This window comes from Eschscholzia californica, unplaced genomic scaffold (genome assembly GCF_041429995.1).
Source record: "Eschscholzia californica isolate CP2 unplaced genomic scaffold, dmEscCali1.0.p SCAF_2, whole genome shotgun sequence".
Lineage (NCBI taxonomy): Eukaryota > Viridiplantae > Streptophyta > Magnoliopsida > Ranunculales > Papaveraceae > Eschscholzia > Eschscholzia californica.
In genome coordinates this window covers 48,193,169-48,218,636 of record NW_028238309.1, presented here as the reverse complement: position 1 = coordinate 48,218,636, position 25,468 = coordinate 48,193,169, and the positions used below count along the sequence as shown (strand labels likewise).

Genomic DNA, 25,468 nt, shown 5'->3' with positions numbered 1-25,468 from the left:
TATAAAAGGGTAAAGTAGGAATTGTTTAAAGTATAACTTTAGAGACGGAATATTCCCGGGTGATTCTATCAAAAGGGAGTCCAAAATGCAACTCTGGAAAAAGGGAGTCCAAACAGCAAGTCAATTATACGAAAGGGAGTCCAAACAGCAAATCTCCCTTCCATCTCAAAGGATATTTCACTGAGAATGCAATTCATGACCATCAGAATCGAATTGGCCCCTAAAGATGGCATAGGAGAGATTTTAGTTTCTAAAAGTGTTTTCTTTTTTTGCAGATTTAACATATTCACAATATTTCAACAAAAAAAAAAAAAAACATATTCACAAGGATTCGTTCTACCGCATTAATTCTTTATAGAAGTTCATTCCTCCAGATTACCTAACTGACTCGAGAAAGATAACTTTAATAAAAAAAAAAAAGTTGAGAAAGATAAGATAAATTGGAGTTACTTCGAATTTGACCCCCCAGTTTGTGACAAATTGAAAAACATGCATCCAATGTTTTGTTTGGCTCCCAAAACGATATTCTCGTTAGTTTCCGTTAGTCGATTCCATCCGTCAATATTCTTTTACCTTAAAGGGTAGCCACTCCTGGACGGTGTGCCATTTACACGACCTGCAACTACATAATTTTTTTTCTTAATCTCTTCTTCTACCTCCGCTCACCACCACTGGCTCCACCATCATCAACATCATCACCACTCCCCCTCTCTCTCTTTTTAGGAAGCCCAAAGTTAGGATTTTATGGAGTGAAACCAGAATCAGGGGTTTCAGTTTGATATTTTCGATCGAGAAAGGGGTTCCCCTTGTTCTAACCGATCAAACGGGAGGGGGTTCCTTCCGTTTGAACATGAAAATACCTCGAACAAACAGAACGTAAATCTTTCTATTCCTATCCAAAACTTAAGACGTTCATTTTGTTCGAAAACGAACTCATCTATTTGAGTTTTTTGAACAAGAAGGGGTTTCCTTTTGTTCGAATAAATCGAACAAAAAAATTGGGGTTTAGGGTTTAATCCAACAAACCCTAGTACGGAGTTTTCTAGATCTAGAGAGAGGGGGAGGGAGAGAGAGAAAGAGATGAAGAGAGAGAGGGATGATGGTGGTGGTGGCGCCAACCGTAAGAGAAGGAGGAAGAAGAAAACATATGAATTTTCTTTTTAGGTTGAATATCACCAGAAATGGCAGATCGGCTGAAATCGGAGACGGGAGACCCTCTCCGACGACCTGATCCGAAAGTAAGAGAGACAGTGAATAGAGAGGGAAATACATTTTAAATGTGACTAAAAAAGAAAAGAAAATGTTGACTGATAGAATTGAAGAACGGAAATATAGTCTTATAGATCAAATTGAAATTTGAGACAAATAAGGGAGCTAAATTTTCTTCTTTGTAACAAATTAGGGCCAAATAGAAATTAATCCTAAAAATTATCTTTAATTGGAAGGACATCCCTATTTTTTGACCCAGTCTCAATTTTTACGCATTTTCAGTTACAATATAACAGAATTAAAAGTTCACCTCAATCTCAGTTTTATCAGTCTCTCACTTTCTCTCTCTAAAATTCTTTAATCTTCAAGAACACGATGAGTTCAACAATGGATGATCATAACAAACATGTTACTGGTCACCCAACGACCACCTACCCACCACCACCTCCTCAAACCAATCAACATCAACCCACCGCCTACCCACCACCGCAAAACAGCTATCCAGCCACCGGAGTTGGATACCCTTACAGCCCACAACCACCACCTCCCGCCGCTTACTACAACCCTAATCCTTACCCTCAATCAAACTACGTCCATCAACCCTCCACCCTCCAAGCTCGTGTAATGATCGTGGGGGTCAGCTTCTCTGTCATGGTTGGCGTTTTCGTTTTCATCATGTGGCTTATTGTTAGACCTCAACTTCCAGAAATCAGTGTCGTTTCTGCTTCAGTTTCCAATTTCAGTCTTTCTTCTTCTTCAGAATTGACATCTAATTGGGAAATTGGTCTTCTAATTAGAAACCCTAACAAGAAAGCAACTTTATACTATTATCAAATACAAGGTGCAGTTTTTTACAAAGACAATTCCCTAACTCAGAAATCACTTCAGCCATTTGTTCAGAAAAAGAAGACTGAAAGAATTTTGACTACTTCTTTTACTGCTTCATCGACTTACGTTGGTGATCAAACGATGATGGAGATGGTTAGAGATCAAAATAATGGTGGGGTGAATTTCAATTTCGAAATGTTGGCTTTGATGAGGTTGAAGTCTGGACTTTGGTTGACAAGTAAACGTTGGATGAGGGCTCTCTGTAAAAATATCAAGATTGAATTTTTATCAAGTACTAGTGCTACTGGAAAATTGGCTGCCGGAATCAAGAATTGCAAAATTACTTGGTGAGTTGTTATAAACACCACCAAGAAGCTTATTAGTCTGATTGATTCTTTGATTTTTAGTGGTAGAGATAATTGGGTAAACCTGATAAAGTTTTAGGGTTTGTCTTCAAAGATTGTTAGGTACTTCAATTCTCTTTGTGACATTCTGATAATGAGGGTTTTGTTGATAATAGTTTTGTCACCATTTTGTCTCTCTTTAATGTCTTCGTCCATAGTTTTAGTGTGGCTTATGCTTGATGTTTAAACAACTCTTAACTTTTAACTTCTTCTCTAATGGTTGATATGTTGAGGAACTTAGTTAGGTTATGCAATTTTGATATCGTGTTAGTTTTATTAGACTTTGAGTTGGTGATTTTCCATTTTGAGTCCCGATTGACACGATAATTTGAGAATTGAGTTGATTATTGAAGACTAATGAAGTACCGAACCCATCTATAACTTCCCGTTCGTCAGACGATAAACCAACTTGTCGACATGTTTTAGTTGCACTGAGTATCTTAGAAACCATCAGAAGATCAGTTAAGTGTTAGAATCGAATCTTCAGGTAGTAAATTTTGTGTCTAACGAGTATGCCTCGTGGTTTAGATTTGATAAAATCATAAGAATATTTGTTATGTGTTAGAATTGATCTCTTCGAAGATATATTTCGAGGTACAAATTAGAGATTAGTAGATTTGGTTCACTGGTTGTTCAGTACACAAACATTTGTCGCCATAAATCCAACTTTTGTTTGTCAATTCCTCTTCTTCATTACTTACTGCTCTCCAAATATTTTAGTAATATGCCAGCGTCTTTCTGCACTTACCGAGTTACTTGTTTAATCAACTTCAATAGTATGCGCATGGCTTACTAGAGTCTAGATGTAAAAGATAGTGGCTTTAGATGCTAGGAATTGCTTCAGTGCTAAGAATTCTTTGTTCTCATGGATGAATCACGCATTTGCACAGCCATGGGTCAATACAAGTAAGGAATTGAACCACATATATGGATCTTATCTTCATAAGAGAGGTTTTGTTCACCTCTCTAGCGTTCTTTCTTCGACCTTGATGCATATAGCAACCTTCTGGTTTTATTGAAAAGCTGTTCGTTAGACCTTGCAGATTATTTTGGTCATATTATGCTTCTCTTATGTTGTTCATTGCTTCGATGAATTCTATTATGTGTGTCGCAATTGAATGATTGAAACGTAGAAAAATGAGCCAACACTAAAATCCGAGGCTTGTTGCTCTCATCCCTACTTCTAACGAGGTATATAATATTAGGTGCTGGATACAGATCAATTTCATGTTGTATATTATCTCGTAAAGGGTTTCGGTTGTGTTTTTTTATTCTTTGCTGCCTTTTTGTTTTTCTCCCTCTCCACGTGTTTGTTATGCTGCCATTTTTCTCCGTGGTGATAATTTTTAGTTAGAGGTAGTCAATCCCAGAATTCGTGGACATTCAAATGTCTGGGTCATTCAATGCCAGACCTTCGAAGTCCGTGAACGTCCGGAGGATTCAATCATAGATATTTCGAAGTCTTCAAAAGTCTGTGGCATTCAATAAGGACATTTCGAAGTCTGCGAATGTCTGAAAAATTCGCAATTATGCGGATTTGGATGTTCATTGAAATTTTGGTGAATTCTAGTGTAAAAATAAAGTTAAATTTGCCTACCACCATCACCATCATCATTCTCTCTCTCTCTCTCTCTCCTCATTTTTCTATCTCTTTAGGAAACCCTAAATCGGGGTTTCATGAAGTAAAACCCTAGGGTTTCAGTTCGATATGTTTGACCAAAAAGGGTTTGGTCTTGGGTGAACAGATCAAACAAAAGAATCCTTCTGTTCGAACATGAACATACTTGTTCAAATAGTTCGAATAAAAGGAACGAAAGTCTTTATAGTCTTACACTCTTACCTAAACATGAGGGGTTTATTCTGTTTGAAAATGAACTGATTTACTTGAATTTTTTGAACATGTGATGGGGGGGTTCTCTTCTGTTCGAATAAATCAAACAAAACCCTAGATTAGGGTTTTAGTCCAACAAACCCCAATATGGAGTTCTCTAGATCTAGAGAGGGGGAGGGAGAGATATGATAGTGGTGGTGGCGGCAGCGACAACCGTAATAGGAAGAAGAAGAAACACATTGAATTTTTATTTTTGGGTGAAGGTCGCCCGAAATGACAGACTAGCTGGAGTTTCTTTCCGACAACCCAATCCGAAGTAAGAGAGACAGAGGATAGAGAGGAAAATACATTTTTAAATGTGACAATAAGAGAAAAGAAAATGTTAGGCGGATCGAATTGACTAACAGAAATATAGTCTTATAGGTCAAATTGAAATTTCGAACAAGTACGGGAGCTAAAATTTTCTCATCTTAACAAATCAGGGCCAAATTATAATTAATTCTAAAAATTATCTTTAACTGGAAGTTAGATCCCAATTTATTTTATTTACCCAGTCTCAATTTTTACGCATTTTCAGTTATTATCTAACAGAATTAGAAGTTTTATCAGTCTCTCACTTTCTCTCTCTAAAATTCTTTAACCTTCAAGAACACAATAAGTTCAACAATGGATGATCATAACAAACATGTTACTGGTTACCCAACAACCACCTACCCACCACCACCTCCCCAAACCAATCAACATCAACCCACCGCCTACCCACCACCACCACAAAACAGCTATCCAGCCACCGGAGTTGGATACCCTTACAGACCACCACCACCACCTCCCGCCGCTTATTACACCCCTAATCCTGATCCTCCTCAATCAAACCACACCCCTCGACGCTCCACCTTCCTCCAGCGTGCAATCATGTCCGGAATCTGCTTATTTGTCATCATTGGCCCTATCCTCCTTTTCCTCATATTGCATAGACCTAAAAATCCAGAAATCAGTGTTGATTCTGCTTCTGTTTCCAATTTCAGTCTTTCTTCTTCTTCTTCTTCTTCACAATTGACATCTAATTGGGAAATTGTTCTTCTAATTAGAAACCCTGACAAGAGAGCAACAATATACTATGATAAAATCGACAGTGAAGTTTTGTACAAAGACAAATCTCTTACTAAGAAACCACTTGAGCCATTTTTTCAGAATAGTAAAACTGAAAGAATTTTGACTAGTTCGTTTACTGCTTCATCGACTTATGTTGTCGATCAAACGATGACGGAGATGATTAGAGATCGAAATAATGGTGGGGTGAATTTCAATTTCGAAATGTTGACTTTGATTAGGTTTGGATATGGAGATTTGGTGACAAGAGGAAATTTAATGAGGGTTCTCTGTAAAAATATCAAGATTGAATTTTTATCAAGTACTAGTTCTACTGGAAAATTGGCTGCCGGAATCAAGAATTGCAAAATTACTTGGTGAGTTGTTATAAACACCACCTTATTGGTCTTTGCTAATCTTATAGGGTCTGTTTTTATTTTGCTTTATTGTGTTCTAATAGCTGAAGTTCAAGTTTTGTATGGATTAATAGGGCTTAAAAAAATGCATATTTTTCGGTTATTTTTCGTAGAATTTGTATATGATTATGATATATTGCTAGTTATGTGTTGTTTATTGTATTATGTTATCGTTTGATCTGATCTGATCCATTCGATGCAGGACTTCAATGTGAGAACTCTTGTGAAGGTTTTTTCGAAGCGAACAAAATGCATTTGAATTGGAGTTTTTAGCGGATGGTAACATGATTATAAGTTAGAGGATCAAATTTCTTGTGTAACCTCTTTAACAAAGGTGAGATGGTAAGAATCAACTGAATTAGGTTCATCCCCATACCTCCACAGAAGACTTGGATGAGCTTCAACTCTTCTTCCAGTATCTTTGGTTGCAGGAACTATGACTTGTGGTAGTGAAGTTATTGGAGCTGATACCACCTTCAATGACTGGACAGCATTTTATGGGTCGAACACAATAGCAATTGAGCTCCTTCGCCGAAAGTGTTTTTTAATTTGAGGAAAACCCAACCTAGTAACATTGTGTTGTGGTTACTTGTTTTTTTTGTTTTGTTCAGAGAAGAGATAAAACATACTTGGTGTTTCTTTTTACAACTTTGTTCACATATATGATGGAGTATTAGATTTCTCAATAATTTCCAGAAATTATCACAACACATAGCGTGTATACATAGCCGATTTAAACAACAAACAAACTGATTTGATCAACTTGAGTTGGATGAACAAAGAAACACTAGTACTCTTTTCGAGTTGCCGCAAAAAGTGAGTTTATATCATTTCAACAATCTAGAAACTAAACAAAATTTAGTATTGTGATAAATGTAAAAATACAGTGAAGTGATCTTCTAGACTTCCACTGCTTCAAGATTCGGAAATTTGGATATTTCTACGTAACACATGGATTACTATACTAAGGTATACACATTTGGTTGAATTTGAGCTTCTATATGTCCTTTGCTTGTTGTCTAGCTTCTTCAGCAAATGCCTTCTCAGCCATGGCACCCTTGCTTGTTCTTCCATCCTCGACGCAGCAGGTTTATCGGTAGATAACTAATCCCTCTGAGAACTACAATATATTCCACTAAACCCATTTTTATTGGAATTTGTGGGTTGATCTGATCCATTCTTCTCCATGATTTTCTTCTAGACTCTGGGAAAGAGAAGTACCAATATTGTTCATGAGAGGATTATTTGAAGAGGGTAAGAGCTGAAGTTCAAGATTTTGATGATGATTATGTAACGCTCCAAGCCTTAGCAGTTGCCGATATTGTCCCCGCTTTAACCACCCAGGCCCAAGCCCACACGGGTACGGGGTTTTGTCCTTGGCGAAGGCACCACAAGCCTACCCAAAAGGCCTCGGTACTTATTAAGCTTGAGCTTACACATATAACCCAGTCTCTGGATACTCTTGTGAGCAATGTGGGACTATTACAATCCCCCACCCTCAGCGAAGAGCCGTCCTCGGCTCTGATACCACTTTGTAACGCCCCAAGCCTTAGCAGTTGCCGATATTGTCCCATCTCTCCCTTGACACTCCTCTGCTTCCTCATCTCTTGAATGTAGTCATCTTGTGCCTTAGCACATGTCACCACTTTCTGATAAGTGTCAAAACTAGGTTGCCCAATGATTTGTCTCGCAATGTTAGGGAGCAACCCATTCACAAACCTCTCAATCTTATACTGTTCAGTAGGGATCAAGTAAGTTGCAAACAATGACAGTCGATGAAACTCCTGCTCATACTCTAAGACTGTCTGATTCTCTCCCTGCTTCAAATTTTGAAATTCTCTTGATACTTTCTGTTGTGTTGAAATGGAAAGTAATTTGCCTTGAATACATCCTTAAACTGTGTCCATGTCATAGCCATAGGATCTACTAACCGAGCCTCTGTATCCCACCAAGAAGCGGCATTTCCTTCCAACTGAAACACTGCCATTCTCTGCTTATACACATCTGAGCACTCTAGATTCTGCAAAATCTTATCCATCTTCTGGCACCATACATGTGCTCCTAAAGGTCCCGCGGTTCCATCAAATACAGGTGGCCCCATCTTCGTGAAATGGTGATAATGTTGCACCCAAGTCATCTCAGTCGGTGGTCTCTGATTCACCACTGGTACCACAAGACCTCATGTTTCCCGTGTTGGATACTGAACCCGATCTCGTTCCCGCATTTTAGCCTCCGCTGCAATGTTAATCAAATCTTGCAATGCAGTTGCGTCAATGGTCACTGTTGCCCCTCCATTCGGATTTTGAACTGGAGTTGCACTGTTCTCAGCCTGCGCCGTTGTACCCACAGTTCCTGTTGATCCTCTTTTCTCGGCAAGGACTCCTCGACCTATCGCCTTGCCTGCACCTCGGCCTGTCCCCCTGCCTACACCTCGGCCTGTACCTCGGCCTCGGATGCGAGCACTACGACGTCCCCTACCAATAACTCCATCTCCGTCCATGAATCTAATGAAGAGAAGGATAAGGAGATAAACTAAATTAATGTCACACACAACAACCAAGAAAAGATTAAAGTGCCACTACTGAAAAAAAAAAGTGTAAATTGATTAGATTAAATTATATCATATTCAGCAACAACTTACAAAATACTGTTCATTTCAAGTACTATATCACATTATACATTGGCAAATTCATAGTCCATACAGTGATTAATCACTCAGATTCAGCTGAAATAGTGAAAAAGATCCAACTTCTCTAAGAAGCAAAAGAGAAGTACTAAAGAAAGTAACATAAACATTGATTCACCAGAGAGGACCGGTTGATTCAACGTTCAAAAGCATTTGACTGAAACATTAAAAACTGAAAAGAAAATGAGAATACAAAAACAATTAACAACAAGGATTCAGTAATAACATAACAATATCAATTTACTTCCATACGTGAATGATACTGTGTTTGACAGGGTGGTTATTTGTTCAATGCCATCCATTATGTAATGAGAGGATAAATCTAAGGCCCAAAAACACAACCCAAATAGGAAATCCAACCCAATAGGGATTTATATTTCAAAAAAAACCCAAAATGTTAGATTACCTCTCTATCCCTCCAAAAGAAATTGTTCCCTCTCTTATCCCTCACACATTTCCCGCCAACACACCCAGCCTTTCTCTTTCTCTCCCTGACTTTGATTAGACACAACACACATCCCTCTCTTGGCTTCCGCGCTCTCTCTCTCTCTAACTTGAAATCCTATCTTCTCCCTCCATCAAAACGTTTCATCTCTATCTCTCTCTCTATTTCGATCAAACTCTCTCTCTTCTCTCTCTCTCCTCATTCAAACAGGTAAGACACAACCCTCTCTATCTCTCTCTCTCTCTCTTCATTCAACCGATTCACTCTATCTCTCCTCTCTATCTCTCCTCTCTATCTCGATCAAAACCAGAAAACCGGTCCATCTCTCTCTCTCTCTGTCTCTTTTTCAAGCGAAATCCCTCAGCCATTAACGCCTCTTAGAGTCCAAACGTTACAGCCGAAACTCTCTCAACCAAACCTATTTAAACAACCGGATCTCATCTTTTTTCTCTCTATTTCTCTCTGTTTCAACGAATCTAAAGCTTCTCTCTCGATTTCTCTCTCTTTCACAAACAGGTACATCTCTGTTCTTCCTCTAACTCTTGATCCTATCTCTGTTGTTGGTAAATTATTATGATTGTTGGAACATTTTTTGGGTTTCTTGTTTCACATCTGTGGGTTTTGGTACAGATTTAGGGGTGTTTGAAAATTTGGGGGAATTTTCAAACAATTAGGGTTTATGATTTCAAGTTTAGTAGTCTGATCTATAGTCTGTGATAAATCATTTTGGGTTGTTTTCCGAAAAAGTTTTAGGGTTAAGTTGCTCTAAAGTTTGTGATAAAACATTTTGGTTGTTGTTTTGTGATTTCGGAACCATTTGGGTGTTTATGGTTCTTCATCAAGCTTCTAGGTTAGTTTTGTTTTAACATTTAGGGTTGTGATCCGAAAGTTAGGTTTCTGTGGAGACATTTAGTACTTTGTCTTTGTTTTTTGAGGGTCTGTCTTTGTTTATGAAGTGCATGATTTGGTTTATCATTGTGGGTTGTGTTGAAGAAATGTTGGATTATGTTCAGACATTTTGATAGTTGTTAGTGATTTCGAAAGCATGCATCTACACATAAAGGTCATTTGGGTGTTTATGATACTACATCAAGTTTCTAGGTTAGGGTTGTTTTAACATTTATGTTTCTGTGGAGAAATTTAGTCATTTGTTCAAGATTTATGGGTTGTTGATTAACAGAATGTTTTTTTTTTAACATTCATGGTTGTGATAAAAAAAACTAGTATATGTTTATACAATTTGGTTGTGTATATACATTCTGCTTTTGTTTGTCTTTGTGTTTGTTTGAAACATATGAACTTTTGCAGACAATCCAAAGATGGCTAAAACTAACACCAAGAAAGTAGATGGTGCTGAATTGAAACAGCAGACTCCTGTGAGGGCTAGCCCCAGGAAGAGACCTGCTGAAGAGGCATCAAGTGCTGGGCCCAGCAAGAAAGGCAAGAAAGTTGCCAGCCCACAAAAAGCAAAGGTGTGTTATTGTATAAACATTTTTTACTATGTTCTGACAATAATGTTTGTGTTCTCACATTTCTTATAATTGTTATGCATATTTGTTAGTGTGTTAACATTCTGTAAACTGTTGCTTCAATTATTGATCTGTCATTATTGTGTAGAGGCCTATGCTTATTGTGTAGACACATTAAACAATGATCTCCCATTATTTATTGTGATGAAGCATTAAGTCTACTGTTGTAACATTGTGTTGAATGCCCTGACATTTCTGTTATTGTTTCTGTGAAGCACCGTGGGTTTACTTCAAAGGCGAGAGTGGACAAGGTGGAGCCTCAACCAAAACCAACAGGGGCTAAAGAGCAGAAGAAGAAAGCTGCTTTCAATTACAAATGCAACTTCAAAGCAGTTTTCAAGGTGGCGCGGGAATTGCAGTTATATATTACTGAAGAGCAAAGGGAGATGTTGCTTTCTTCACCATTCGGGGCCTTATTTAAGGCAGTGACCAGTTTTAGTTTCCGATCAGAGAATGTGATGGAGAAGCCGAACAAAGCCATCTATGATCTTCTGTACTGCTATGACAAACAGAGCCAAGCCTTCAACATCGGAGGGAAGTTGATTCAGTTCACTCCCGGAGATGTTGCTTTGTTGTTGGGAGTCCCAATGGAAGGACAAATATATGATGCATTCCCAACCAATGTCACCATAGATGTGGCTAGGGACCAGTTTTTGAGCAAGTATTTCAAAGACTGTATTGTTGAGGGAAAGGCTGCATCTTTTGGGGGTCCCAGCATCGAAAAGGCTTTGCATGTGGCTGCAAGAACAAAGGCTCCGGCCATTGAGTTCTTGAAACTATGGATTATGTACATGGCAGCCACATTCCTGTTTGCTTCAGCTGTCGGCTCCTCGGTTGTCGGGAGTTTTTATCACAATCTCCAAACGGAGAGAATGATGAAAAGAGTTTCATGGGCGAGAGCTATTCACTCCTACATGATGGAGAGAATAAACAAGCACTCGGAAGACCCGGAAAAAGCTTCAGGATGCCTGACTCTTCTCCCCGTAAGTATTCATAACCATGCACTTAAATGTTTCATAATTTCTTATAGTGATAAAATTCAAATTAGTTTGCTCTGACATTCTTTTAAATGTTTCATCATTTTTTTGGGGCTTCTGTAATGCTGGAACATTTTGGAGAATGTTTGGGCATGTTATAAATTGTGTTTCCATTTCTTATGGTGATAAAGAAAACACAGTACTGACCTAAGAGTGTTTAATTTCTTTGCAGTACTGGTATTGCATGCACACCAGGATCCATGAGGACCTGGTTGGAGAAGTAGGGGTCAGTCCTAGAATAGCTCGATGGATGATCGAGCCATTCTTCCTTAAAGGACTGGAAGAAGAGCTGGAAAGCATTACAGAAGAGCAGGTAATTTGTTTTAACATTTCTTATAATGTCTCGGTGATTTAAACTAATGTTCTAACATAACTAATGTCTGAGTGACATTTTAGGAAATGTTGGAACATTTGCACAAATGTTGGAACATGTAATTAAGTGCATGTGTTTTTTTAAGAGGTGTTGAGATAATAACCTTATGTATCCCTTCTTGTAGGTGAAGGTGGAGTTGGTGGCGGAGTCTGTGGAAGAGGAAGAGTTGTTAAAGTTCACGGAGAGGGAGGTGGAGGAGATGAATGAGGAGGAAGTAGAAAAGTTGAAGGAGGAAGTGGAGAGGTTGAGAGAAGAAAATTTGTTGGTTAAGAGAGAGTGTGAGAGGGTTAAGAGAGAAAGTGAGATGGTTAAGAGAGAGAGAGAAGTATTAAAAGAGGAGTTGGAGAGGATGAAGAGAGAGAGAGGAGAGAAAAATGATGTATTGGAATTTGATTTTGGTGTAGGAGGGGAGGTGGATGTTAGAGACGAGGTTGGTAGAGAGTTGGTGACTGTTGGAGAGGAGGTGAAGGGTGGGGAGGTTAGACAAGAGGTGGAGAGTGGAGATGGTGGAGAGAAGATAGTGGAGCAGGAAGTAGCCCCAAAAAATGCGGAACAAGTAAACGTAGAGGCCCGCAACGAAAAAGAAAGTGATGCCGAGGCCCAAGCTGAAGGAGCAGAAATAGACAATAAGGGTAAGAGGGCAATTTCTGATGAGTTGGAAAAGGGTCAAACTTCAGGGGAGGGGCACAACCAGGAGCAGAAAGAGAGCCAAGTTGCTGGGTCAAGTGAGTAAATGCTCACGCAATTCTTTACTTCTGTTGACATTCCTGTCTTTGCTTGATAAGAATTTGGAAATGTTGGAGCAAACACCAGAATGCTTCAACATTTGAGATACTGTTATAAAAATTAATGGATATTGTCTTTGTTTAGATTAAAGTTGGTATTATTTCTAGTTTTTTTTTTAAAGCAACGTATTAACTTGTGTGCAATCAATCTATCTTCTCTGAAATTCTTACTTACTTGTCAGATGATTGGTATGAACATAAATTGTTCGGCCATCGTTACAAGTTTTTTGATAAACGGTAAGTAAAAGAGTTCTATCGTACTCCCACGATGTCTTTTACCACGACAATTGAAGACTTTCTTTTACCACGAACGACAATAGACTGGTCGGCTAAGTAATAAATAAGAAACAAACAAGTAAGTGTTCTTCTCCCACATAAATACGTAAAATGTTGGAACATCCGTGATAACGTTTATATATATTGATCAAAAATTGTAGAATGCTTTTTGTTAAGATTTGGGTTTTATATCGAATGTTGACTAGTTAAACGTGTGGTGGTGGGGGACAGGTGAAAAGTCTTTTGCAAGTGTTTTGAATGTAGGTGAAACAGAGACGGGAGAAGTAGACTTCCAGCTGACTTGGCCTTCAGCTTTCTTTTCAGAGGTTTGTGAAGTGGCCAAAGAATATGAAAACTACGAGATCGTGGAGAACGAAAGTTCTTCTGAAGACGATTTTGTAGATAGGCCAAAGGTTGAAACGGCTGAAGTTGTGGAAAAGAAAGATAAAAACAAACCAAACTCTTTGGTGAAGAGGGTTAAAACACAGCCAAGAACCCGAACCATGACCGAGAAAGGCAAGCAACTCGAGAAAAAGAAAACAATCAATGTAGAGGACATTATAGAGTTGGGAGCCGGAAAGTCAGAAGAGGAGAAAGTTAAGAAGCTTGGAAACTGGAGAAGAAGCTCAGTCTGGAAGAATGTCAAGGAAGATGAAAAGGGTCTGATGGAAGAATTCATCAGGAAAAGTGACAAAAGGTACGAGTAGGTTACTGTAATGTTCATGCACGGACAAGAATGTTTAAACATTCTTGTTTGTGTTGTAACATTAATTTTAGCTTACTGTAATGTTCTAGCATTGGCTGATATGTCCTATCATTGCAAAAAGTGACACTGTTTTTTCCACGTTTTCCAGTACTAAAGTGTGGTTTAGTGACGGGATAAACGACATATGTGGAAAGCAGCTCGACATGTTGATGATGAATCTAGAATGCGATTCACAGATTATCAACTGGGCCAGTTCCTTCGTCACTAACCAAAAAGAATTGAAAGAAAAGTGTGTGCTTTGCCTCCCATCAGAGATCTACGTAAGTGAAGAGATTAGAATGTTTTCCTATCGTCATCTTTTATATGAGAGAACATTTTGATAACTTTGTGTTTGTTCGACAGACAATGATAAAGTCGGAGGTCAACCAAGCTTCAATTGAACATATGCTCAATCGCACGTTGAGTAATAATGCTGGGAAACCGGAGATCTTGTTTGTGTGTGCACCAATCTGCCACCCAACAACGGGGGACGCAGCAAGGGGGGGGCACTGGACACTATTGATATACAATGTATTTCTCCATAGGTGGACCCATTATGACTCAATGTCATTTGACAAGAAGAAGGCCAAGGACTGTTACGAAAATGCCAGGGAGTACGCGGCATATGTCGAGGATGTAATGGAAGAAGTTGGGTTCACAATGTTTGGAACCCAACAAAAATATGCAGATGTCGTTGGGGAGCCAGAATTCCCTACTCAGGGAGAAAAGTAAGTGTTCTCACTCTTTATTTGTTCCAACATTATGATGCATGTTTTAGTTAGTTTGACATTGTTCCAACATTCCTGGAAATGTTGGAACAAAAACTTATATGTCTTCAGAAATTTGATAAAAACACACGTAGTTATAAATAATTTAGTCTCATTTAACATTATGTTTCAGAATTGTCTGTCACTGTAGACACATTATTGGTTATGCTTTAACATTTCGTTTGTGTCTTGAACAGCCCGGATTGCGGTCTGTTTGTCATTTTGAAAATTGAAGAGCTCGTGGCAGACTGCACGACAACAGGACCCAAACAGCGTACAGAAAACCCAGATTGGGTATCCCTGGCACAAAGGAAGAGGGCCAAGCTAACCCACAACATTTTGAAAGAGAATACGATATCTTGGAGGATGGCCCGAGCTTGAAGTAGTTTCCCCTGTGTATGTTTTTTTTGTAAAGGATCTTTTTTAATCAAAAATGAAGTAGTTGTTCAGGTAACGGGTTATGTTCATATCACTAAACCCGAAACGACTTCATTCTTGATTAGATTACAAACAAACTCTATGCTTTGTAAATTATTTTGGGATGTTAACAACATACAATGATTTTGGATGGGATGTTTATGTTAAAACAATATGAAGTAAATTTGAATATATTATTATTTTTCTTCAACAACATGTGTGACATGCATTGTCCCCTTAGACTTTGTTTCTGGTAAGAACATACACAGATATGTTAGAACATTCCTTTCAATGCTGGGACAAATTGATAAATGTTTGAGAAATATGTTATAATGTTCCTTCATTAATACGAATGTATTAAAAAAAATCATAATGTGGACACATTGTAAATAATAGCTAGACATGTAGTAATTCTTTCACTGAACATTTTGTAGAATGTTATCACATATTCACTAGACAAAAATATATGTACTAAAGACCAAAAGATTTTACTAAACATTGAACACAATGTAACAACACTCTGTTACATGTTGGGACATATCGGTGAGTGTTATAATATTTAGTAAAATGAGACTACAGTTGGGCTCGACATGTCGCACTGTTGTGATAAGCGGGTTGGTTGCACCTGCGACATATTCTTTTCCTCCTGGTAACATCTCCGGAACTCTGCAACCTTGTTGTACGTGGTCTGCCTGGTGCCCTTCTAACTAGTGGAGGAAGAGTCTTGGTTAATGGATCAAAAGTATATGGTTCGTCAAAATTTGGAACGGGGTAAACACAATGTTGGTAAGTGTTCCTGTAAGCCTCCACGGTCCAGACCGGATCGTAAAAACATGTACTATCACCACGAGTCTTGTTGATGCATAACATTGCATGTTGACACGGAAGCGAATCTACTTGCCAACGCCGACAAGAGCATGTGAGAGTACCAAGATTTACGGAATGGCGTGGAGTAGAATATACTTCATAAACAAGTGGGGCTGCCTCGACGTATCTCCAAGTCTCCGCAACTTTGTATTTCGCTTGTTGCTCCAAGTTAATGGATGGGCAAAGAAATGTATTCCATCCAATAGAAGCGTCTCTATGCTTTCGCATCTTGTTCATAATCTTCTGTCTTATGGCATCCAACAATGCTGTAATAGGGAGCACGCGGGCTTTCTTGACCATGTTGTTGAAGCTCTCAGACAGTTGGGAAGTGATGGCGCCATACCTGTGAAAAAACATTAAATGGGATGCTTGTAAAACATCGTGTCGTGTTAAAACATTGCGCGAAATGTATAAACATGTATATGCTTGACGGAACACATGAACAAATGTATATTCATAACAGAAAGATATGATTAATGTTAAAAAATAACTGAAAAAGAGAAAACAAAATACCTATCCCCTGGGAAAAAGGAATCTGCCCATGATTCCGGATTAAGGGATTGGAAAAACCTCTCGACATTGGTTCCACCCATCTCAACCATTTGTTCAATGGTTGCGTGATACTCGCTCTCGGGTAATGCACGTGCCGCCGTAAACATAAGACTCTGAAAATAACGTGACTGGCGCGCCCCGTTACGTATCCTCAAGTTCAGATTACATCGTAAGTGCCAAGCACAGAATGAGTGATGAGCGGTGGGAAAAACGTTCTTCACGCCTTTTAGAATTCCAGCATGTCTGTCCGAAATAAAGGTGTAACGTTTGATCGGATCTACTGCTAATTTCAAATTTTGCAAAAACCAATCCCAATTCTGATCATTCTCAATGTCCACAACTGCGTAAGCAATGGGGAAAAGACCTAACAAAAAAAAATGAAATACAAAATTAGTTCTGTTGATGCATGAATCAAAAGTGCATGAGCATTTTTGGAAATGTAAAACCATATTTGGGAATGAGGTATGACTTCAATAAATTACGCCGCATCTTTATCTATGTCGCGTCAATAATGATCATGATCTAACATTTTGTCACGTGTTAGCAGGAACACTAGAATGTTAACATGTGATGTGAAAATGAAAACATACCGTCGTTTCCGTCCTTGGTAACCGCAGCCAAAATGCAGCCATTAAAACGAGTTTTGGCGAATGTTCCATCAATATAGATCACAGGGCGACAGTGTTGAAACCCAAGGATAGATGCGTGAAGGGCAATAAAAACTCGGACAAATCTGTTGGTAGTGGGTTCGATTTGCAAATCAATTATGCTATTGGGATTAGTACTCTCCAAAGCATCTACGTACCACTTCAACTTTGCGTAGGAATCACCCTCCTGCCCAAATACTTTGTCCATGGCTACCTTCTTACCACCGTAAGAAAAATAATAGGTCAACTCAACACCGTAATCGTCTTGAAACTTTTCTTTAACTTCAGCAGTACTCCAATTTGGGTGTCTTCTGATGTCTTCATTCATTAGGCTGCCAACAAGTTTACTAGACAACTTGGGATCCGCAGGTTTGAGAACAACATCAAGACAAGCGTGATTCGGTTCGTACTCTTTCAACAAAAAAACGGATTTACATCCCAATGGTGCAACCCCGTGCACTCTCCAATTACATCCGGGTTTGGAACAAACGGCAGTGACACGACCTGGTTCATTCTTGATATATTTGTAGTTGTTCTTGGTTGCAATGGTATATCGACCAAGAGCGTCTCGAAAAGCTTTGACACCACCGGGGAATATTTGCCCAATCTCCGTAAATACGTCGCCCCATGAGTCACATACTAACTTCTTCTCATTATTTTGAGATGTAGAAAGTGACCTTTCAGTTTCCATACTGCAAAATTGAATAAAATGTTATAAAAGTATCATCAATTGTATTAAAATGTTAACAAATGTGTGAACATCTAGTGTAATGTCTAAACACCGAGAATAATGTTTTGACATGCGTAGGAATGTTTGGTTATCATGGAGAATGTCGTAGAATTATACGTAATGTGTGAGTTTATGTGAAAATGATGGATAACATTATACTGATTGTTTCGAATATGTGGTATAATCAGGTGGTCCAAGAAGCAATGTCTGATCATTCTATCAAATGTTGAAGCAATGTCTAATCATTCTATCAAATGTTGGTCTAACTGCTAGTTCAATAGCTATGAAACAAATGTGTTAACACATGATAAACTACTTTTAACATGTACCATGTGTTCAGACATTTTAGAAAATGTTAAAACAAACTTCAAAGTTGTACCAGAAACCAAAAGATTGTACGGACAGCGGTAGAACTGTACGGACATTCCAGAAACTAAACAGTAGACGAGAAGGAAGAACAAGAGCATAAAAATCATAAAAAAGAGATTCAACATCAACAGTTACCTGGATTTATAGGACAAGAATATGGTGATTCGAACAAGTTGATGAGTCTAGAAACAAACAAGTTGATGGCTTATCTCTATGATGACTGAAGGAATAAAGGGTTTTGTAACTCGGTTTGGAGATGTAGGTGATGACTGAATATTAGAGAGAGAAACGTGAAAACGAAGATGATGATCGAAGAGATGAAGACTGTAGATAGATGAAGGTGGAAAAAAAGGGTTTGTATTTCGATTTAGGTAGAGAGATAAAGTGAAAAAGATTTTGGAGAGAGAAACTAAATCAGATTTTGGAGAGAGATAGATATGAGTTGTTAGAGTTGAGGGATATATATAGGAGGGCAAAAGAGGGTTTAAAAGAAAATAGGAAATCTTAGAGATAAGAGTTGGGCCCGGATTGCACATTGGGATGTGTATTTGGGTTTGATATGAGTTATTATTTGATTATTGGGTTTTGGGTGAGATATTAAACCTTGTTGGGTTTTTTTTTGTATTTGGGCCCAAAATTTGGGCCTTTCATCAAAATTTTCTTATGTAATGCCAACAAATAAACCTGAAATATAAGAAAGTTGGAACACAATCAGAAACATTAAGGGTGAAACATTCAGGTAAACTGTGAGGAATTGGAATGAAGGAAATGGTTTAGGATAGCATTAATGTTTACTTAAGAAAGTCAGAAACATTCAGGTGAAATATTTAGAATAGCATTGAAGACAAAGGAAGATAATGGTCTAATGGTTTCGGGTAAGCATTGAAGACAAAGGAATAAAAAATCAGAAAGTTTCACCTGAAAGAACAAAACAAAGTCAGAGGAAGATAATGACCAATGTACTTAACTTCCTTGTAATGTATAAATAAGCTTCTCAGATGAAATGTTTCATATTTATGGGCGGGATGCCAAATTTTAGCTGAAAATTTGGCTCAAATTTTGAAATTTGAAAGAAATAGATAGAGATGAAACTGTTTTGAGCAGGATTTAGAGAGAGAAAGAAGCAGAAAAGAAGGAGATTTAGAGATATTTAGGTTTGATTATCCGGGATTTAGAGAGATTTTGGGAGCAATTAACGTCAAATCTTCATCCCTCATTAAATGGTCTTAAATGCTCCCTTTCCATCACGCTGACAAGGGGTCAGGAAGTAAGAGCGTTTCCAAAGGAGGGGTAAACGAGGGGTAAATAAAAATCAAAACAGAAAAGTGTGAGCTGTCATGAGTATTTGGAGTGGAAATGCATATTCCGCTGAGACGGGACAAAACACAAATTTCCCCCAAACTTTGGACCAAACGCTCATTTTTCTATTTATTTACCCAGTCTCAATTTTTACGCATTTTCAGTTATTATCTAACAGAATTAGAAGTTTTATCAGTCTCTCACTTTCTCTCTCTAAAATTCTTTAACCTTCAAGAACAAAATGAGTTCAACAATGGATGATCATAACAAACATGTTACTGGTTACCCAACAACCACCTACCCACCACCACCTCCCCAAACCAATCAACATCAACCCACAGCCTACCCACCACCACAAAACAGCTATCCAGCCACCGGAGTTGGATACCCTTACAGACCACCACCACCACCTCCCGCCGCTAATTACAACCCTAATCCTGATCCTCCTCAATCAAACGACCCTGAACCCCTCACCTGCCCAGTCCGTGTACTGATGGTCGCGCTCATATTATTAGTCATGGTTGGCGCTATCTATTTCATCATGCGCCTTATTGTTGGACCTCAAGATCCAGAAATCGGTGTTTATTCTGCTTCAGTTTCCAATTTGAGTCTTTCTTCTTCTTCACAATTGACATCTAATTGGGAAATTGGTCTTCTAATTAGAAACCCTAACAAGAAAGCATCAATATACTATGATCAAATCAAAGGTGCGGTTTTTTACAAAGACAATTCTCTTATTCAGAAATCACTTGAGCCATTTTTTCAGAATAAGAAGACTGAAAGAAATTTGACTAGTTCGTTTACTGCCTTATCGACTTACGTTGGTGATCAAACGATGATGGAGATAATTAGAGATCGGAATAATGGTGGGGTGAATTTCAATTTCGAAATGTTGGCTGTCATTAGGTTGAAGTCTGGAGTTTGGCGAGAAACTAGTCGGATGAGGGCTCTCTGTAAAAATATCAAGATTGAATTTTTATCAAGTACTAGTGCTACTGGAAAATTGGCTACCGGAATCAAGAATTGCACAATTGCTTATAAACACCCCCGAGAACCTTAGAGGGCGTTCGATTTTTTAACACTTACAAGTGCTACCACTTACTAAGTGATAATTACTTAGTAAGTGATATCAATTGTAAATGCTATGGCGTTTGTTTTCCGTCACTTCAAATTGCTTGATTTTTTATTTTTATATTGCTTGATTTCTTTCACTTGGGAGCCTACTTTCTTGCACTTACTTTGCGACCAGTTATAAGTGATTTTCACTTATTAAGTATAGATAATTGGGTGAACCTGATAAATATTTAGGGTTTGTCTTTAAAGATTGTCAGGTACTCTAACTCTCTTTTTGACATTCTCATAATGAGAGCTTTGTTGATATACATGATGGTAATAGGGTTATATGGATTGTAATTGATCATAATTTTGTCACCATTATTTTTCTCTTTATCCATAATTTTAGTGTGGCTTATGGTTGATGCTTAAACTACTCTTAACCTTTAACTTCTATTCTAATGGTTTGATAGGTTGAGGTATTTAGTTAGTTTATGCAATTTTGATATCGTGTTAGTTGTAATAGAGTTTGATTTGGTGATTTTCCGTTTTAAGTTCCGATTGATACGATAATTTGAGAATTGAGTTGATTATTGAAGAGTAATGAAGCAACGAACCCATCTACAACTTCCCTTTCGTCAGATGATAAACAACCTTGTCGACATGTTTTAGTTGCACTGAGAATCTTAATCACAATAAGAAGATTAGTTGTGTTAGAATTGAATCTTGAGGTAGTAAATTTTGTGCCTAACGAGTGTGCCTCGTGGTTTAGATTTGATAAAACGAAAAAAGGTAAAATAGGAGTGAGTCGAAGAACAATAACATTAATGGTAATGAGTTTTTCTTGTGGAAACTGAAGATTTTGAAACTGCATAGGGTGATTGGAACTCCAATTATAAAGTCCATTAGTATGACGAGAAGGTGTCATGAAGCTAAAAACTTTGAAGACCTATTTTGAGGTACAACTTAGAGATTACTAGATTTGTTCCACTGGTTGTACAGTACACACATTTGTGGTCATAAATCGAACTTTAACTTTTGCTTGTGACTCCTCTTCTTCATTACTTACTACTCTCCAAATATTTTAGTAATATGCCAGCATCTTTCTGTACTTATCGAGTTACATGTTTAATAAACTTCAGTAGTATGATCATGGCTTACTAGAAGATGTAAAAGATAGTGGCTTTAGATGCTTGCTAGTATGGGCTAGAAATTGCTTCCGAGCTAGGAATTCTTTGTTCTCAAGGATGAATCACGCATTTGCACAGCCATGGGTCTATACAAGTAAGGAATTGAACCACATGTATAGATCTTATCTTCATAAGAGAGGTTTTGTCACCTCTCTAGCGTTCTTCCTTCGACCTTGGTGCACTGTGCATATTAGGCTTCTCTTAGGTTGTTCATGGCTTCGATGAATTCTATTATGTGTGTCGCGATTAAATGGTTGAAACGCAGAAAAGTGAGCCAACACTAAAATCCCGAGACTTGTTGCTCTCGTCTCTACTTCTAACGAGGTATATACTATTAGCTGCTAGATACAGATCAATTTCATGTTGTGTATTATCTCGTAAAGGTTTTCGGTTGTGTTTTCCTTTTTTTTTCTTTTCTTTTCACTCTGTTTTTGTGTTTTTCTCCCTCTCCACTTTTGTTATGCTGCCACTTTTCTTGATGGTTATATTTTTAGTTTGGTCAATCTCGAAATTCGCGGACTATTCAAAGTCTTCAAAAGTCTGAGGCATTCGATAAGGACATTTCAAATTTTGCAAATGCCTGGAAAGTTCCCAAGTATGTGATTTTGGATGTCATGGAAATTTTAGTGGATTCTAGTGTAAAAATAAAGATAAATTTATCCACCAACATAATATTATCGGGAGTGTTAGTGCTTTATCCAATCCACCTATACGAAATAACCAGCATGAAGATACAAGTGGAATTCACTGAAAACACATAAACGGGGAGAGATTATTGGGAATAAATCCCACTGATAATTTACCATCTTAAAAAGTACCATCATTTTACGCGGAAATATAGTTTTTATGCCAAACCTTAGAGGGAGTTTTTGGGTTATCAAACCGGGGCATATTCGTCCACCCACATCTTGGTGTAGATTTTGGGCATCCATTCTGACTGCACTTACGGTGGAACTCAATTACTAATTAGCCGTGAACGCATAGCCAAAAGCCTTAATACTTGTAATAAGAAGACAACCACTGCTTTGGGGAGCAATAAAATTCCAAAAGTCACATAATTTTGAGTGGAATTTTTTTTTCTTTTGATTCTGCCAATTCCCTTCGTTAATATTTCTTGTCCACGCCGGTAAGGGTCGGTCGCTCACTGTCACCCATAACAAGTTTTAATATTTTCTTCCATATCTCTCTCTTTCTTCCTTCAACAACCACCACCACCATTTCTCTCTCTCTCTCTCTCTCTCTCTCCTTTCCTCCCACTACCTCTATTTATCTCTCCACACTCACTTTCTCTCCTCCCCCTCTCTCTATCTGTTCTGACGAAACAGAGGGGTTCCCTTAGCAGAACACTGATTTGGTTGGAGAATTACCCCAAAACCAAATCATTACTGGTTTGAAGAAAATGTACCAAAATAGTTCCCCACACCAAATTCACGTTTCGACGAAGCAGAACAGATAGAGAGAGGATATAGAGGAAATGATGAAAGAAAGAGAGAGAGAGTTAAGGAGGATAGAGAGGCATGGATAAGGGAGAAGAAAGGATGGAGGTGTGATAAGGTGGTAGCCGAGAAGAAAAATTGATGTATAGGCACCATGAGCATCTTCCATTTGTGGGCCAAAGGAGCCCTATTGGAGCGAGGTCACTTGGGCCCATATAGGCATTCCAGGAGGCAACTAGATGGAATCTATGCTTATTGAATTTGGATTATTAGAGGTATAAGTAATAAGCTTGTTGGGCATGGAATCTATGGTTATTTTTTTTGTTGAGAAAGAATTTATGGTTATTGAATTTGGATTATTGAAGGTATAATAATAAGTTTGTTGGGCTTTAGGCTCTTTCATACGTTATTACGCTTTAGGCCCTTTTGATTTTGTTGGAATCGGAGCCGATTTTGGCTCGACCCGACTCGTCAAACTCAGAAAAGGAGCCATTACGTTAGTCTCGTCAAGCTCTTCAATTTAGAGCCAAGAATCACTCGAATCCGATTCCGGATGAATGAGAAATTCAAGTTTAAAGTTCGAACGATGGTCTGTTGAAATAGAGACTAAAGCGTCAAGTTGGACAAGTCACTTTGGGGCCCGTTTGAGCGAAGCATGCAGATCTAGATCTGGACGGCTGGCGTTCAGTCCAGGGGAATTCGCAAGATTTGACGGCAACGCGTTCTGATGAGCGAGACAACGTTGGGACAAAGTCAAACACGTTGGATCCGCAAGATCCAACGACCTTCATCTCCTCCGGGTCGGGACAACTTCGCGTTTTCGTTAAATCTCAATCGAACGACGATTTGTCTCCTCTGCGTCGGGACAGCAAGATCCATCGAATGGCTGGCGTTCCACCCGAGCTTTTTAGAGAAATCTGACGGTCTATATTACAACTGACTCAAGTAATCAGTTATTGTTTCACTTTAGTCCACCCTTTCGATGGGATACATCCATTAACCCCAAAACACACTATATACCCATTCAATTCCTATATAAACAACCCAAAACCATTCTAATTCATATTCAATTCATTCTCTTCTTCTCTTATCTTCTAACAAATAGTATTCTGGTGTGTCTGGAATATCTGATTGGGAAGTATCTAGAAAAAGAAAGAAAGAAGTTTTGAGTGAAGTGATAATCTTAAAGCGTCTAGAAGATCCAAGTCATTCTTCTCTTCTCTTCTAACAATCAGTATCTGATTGAAAAGTATTCTAGTATATCTAGAAACTCTTCTAACAAACAGTAACTGATTGGGAAGTATTCTAGTATATCTAGAAAAAGGAAGAGAGAAGTATCCGAGTGTCTAAAAGATCTATTCACCTCAATCAAGAGCTCCTAATATTTACGAAGGTGCGCCGGCTTTTAGAATATAGAAGTACCATCTTTAATTCTGAAAGGATAGTCGTTGTATCCCGAAGGCATACACCCTAACGACTGGTACTGTTACGGGAGTGTAAAATATCTTGAGGAAAGAGAATTATTCTCGCCTTGATTCCATTATCCTTTGTCTATCTCGATTAGTCCGAAAGAAGGAATTACTGATAAAGTCGGTATTCGCTTATCGTCTATCTCACTATACCTTAGAGAAATGAAGTTTCCTACTTCAACCCAGACTCTGTCTTAATCAAGACAAGACAGAGATAAATTAAACTTAAACCATAACCAGAGGAACAACAAATTTGTGGTTTAATTTAGGCAGTTATCGCACTTACAACATCTTGATGATGTATTAATGCCACGTAATGACTCACGTAGATCGTGGTCCATCTAAAAGAAAAAGCAGACAATGAGATGAGCTCCAACATCGAAAGGGTGCCTATATTCCAATTTGGATACTCAGGGACTTTCTCATTACGACACTACACCCTAGATAAGGGGACCCTGCAGAGAAATTTTAGACACACCTCGAGTTTGTGTTATGCAGACAGGGGGAATGTGGGGAGCGTGTTAGCTATATATTACGGCATTTAAAACGAAAAATTTTGTGTGTATAGAATTCCACTGTAAGTAGTACGACACTGCTGGGTAAGGCTAGCTTCGGCAAAAACACACTTAACATCTACCATAGAACTGCATAGTTTCCATTTTCACTTTGTAAAATATAAAAGTCATCATGAATATACTGCTATGGTTGAGAAGAGTGTGCTTAGGGAAATGATAGAGTGACTTAGAGGGTGACCAAAAGGGTGCCCAAATTTCCTCATTTAGAAACAAAAGCGGTCCTCACCGTAGTCAAACTTTGAAAAAACCTTGTCTTTTAGTGAATACCACGTCATTATGTCAACCTTTTGGTCACCCTCTAAGTCACTCTAGCATCTCCCGTATGCTTAAGCGTCCGCCTGTGTTATTTTTATAATAAACTCAAACCCTTATTCATAATGGAACTTTATGTTTTAAGCTTATAATGCATGTTTCTACAAGACCCTCATCCTAAAGTTGAGAACT

General features: G+C 38.3%; 4 protein-coding genes and 1 long non-coding RNA gene across 5 annotated transcripts; 4 read left to right on the top strand and 1 right to left on the bottom strand.

Moving 5' to 3' along the window:
• Positions 1-1,584: 1,584 nt before the first annotated feature.
• On the top strand, positions 1,585-2,388 carry LOC147558585 (NDR1/HIN1-like protein 12). The gene has a single exon (XM_086659035.1). It carries the CDS (start codon positions 1,585-1,587, stop codon positions 2,386-2,388), a length of 804 nt encoding a protein of 267 aa, XP_086515161.1.
• A 2,459-nt stretch (positions 2,389-4,847) lies between these two features.
• LOC147558584 (NDR1/HIN1-like protein 10) lies at positions 4,848-6,476 on the top strand. The gene is made up of 2 exons (XM_086657554.1): positions 4,848-5,738; positions 5,980-6,476. The coding sequence occupies exons 1-2, from the start codon at positions 4,939-4,941 to the stop codon at positions 5,990-5,992; spliced, it is 813 nt and encodes a 270-aa protein (XP_086513680.1). The 5' UTR covers positions 4,848-4,938; the 3' UTR covers positions 5,993-6,476.
• A 3,751-nt stretch (positions 6,477-10,227) lies between these two features.
• On the top strand, positions 10,228-11,203 carry LOC147558583 (uncharacterized). Its single transcript, XM_086659034.1, has 3 exons — positions 10,228-10,380; positions 10,653-11,112; positions 11,163-11,203. Exons 1-3 carry the CDS (start codon positions 10,228-10,230, stop codon positions 11,201-11,203), a joined length of 654 nt encoding a protein of 217 aa, XP_086515160.1.
• A 69-nt stretch (positions 11,204-11,272) lies between these two features.
• LOC147558582 (uncharacterized) lies at positions 11,273-12,033 on the top strand. The gene is made up of 3 exons (XR_015233501.1): positions 11,273-11,420; positions 11,647-11,787; positions 11,972-12,033. It is a non-coding gene; the product is annotated as an uncharacterized LOC147558582 (long non-coding RNA).
• A 3,190-nt stretch (positions 12,034-15,223) lies between these two features.
• On the bottom strand, positions 15,224-18,196 carry LOC147558581 (uncharacterized). The gene is made up of 4 exons (XM_086657553.1): positions 18,138-18,196; positions 16,847-17,595; positions 16,218-16,620; positions 15,224-16,047 (listed from the first exon to the last, which is right to left on the bottom strand). The coding sequence occupies exons 2-4, from the start codon at positions 17,592-17,594 to the stop codon at positions 15,411-15,413; spliced, it is 1,788 nt and encodes a 595-aa protein (XP_086513679.1). The 5' UTR covers position 17,595; positions 18,138-18,196; the 3' UTR covers positions 15,224-15,410.
• Positions 18,197-25,468: the final 7,272 nt, after the last annotated feature.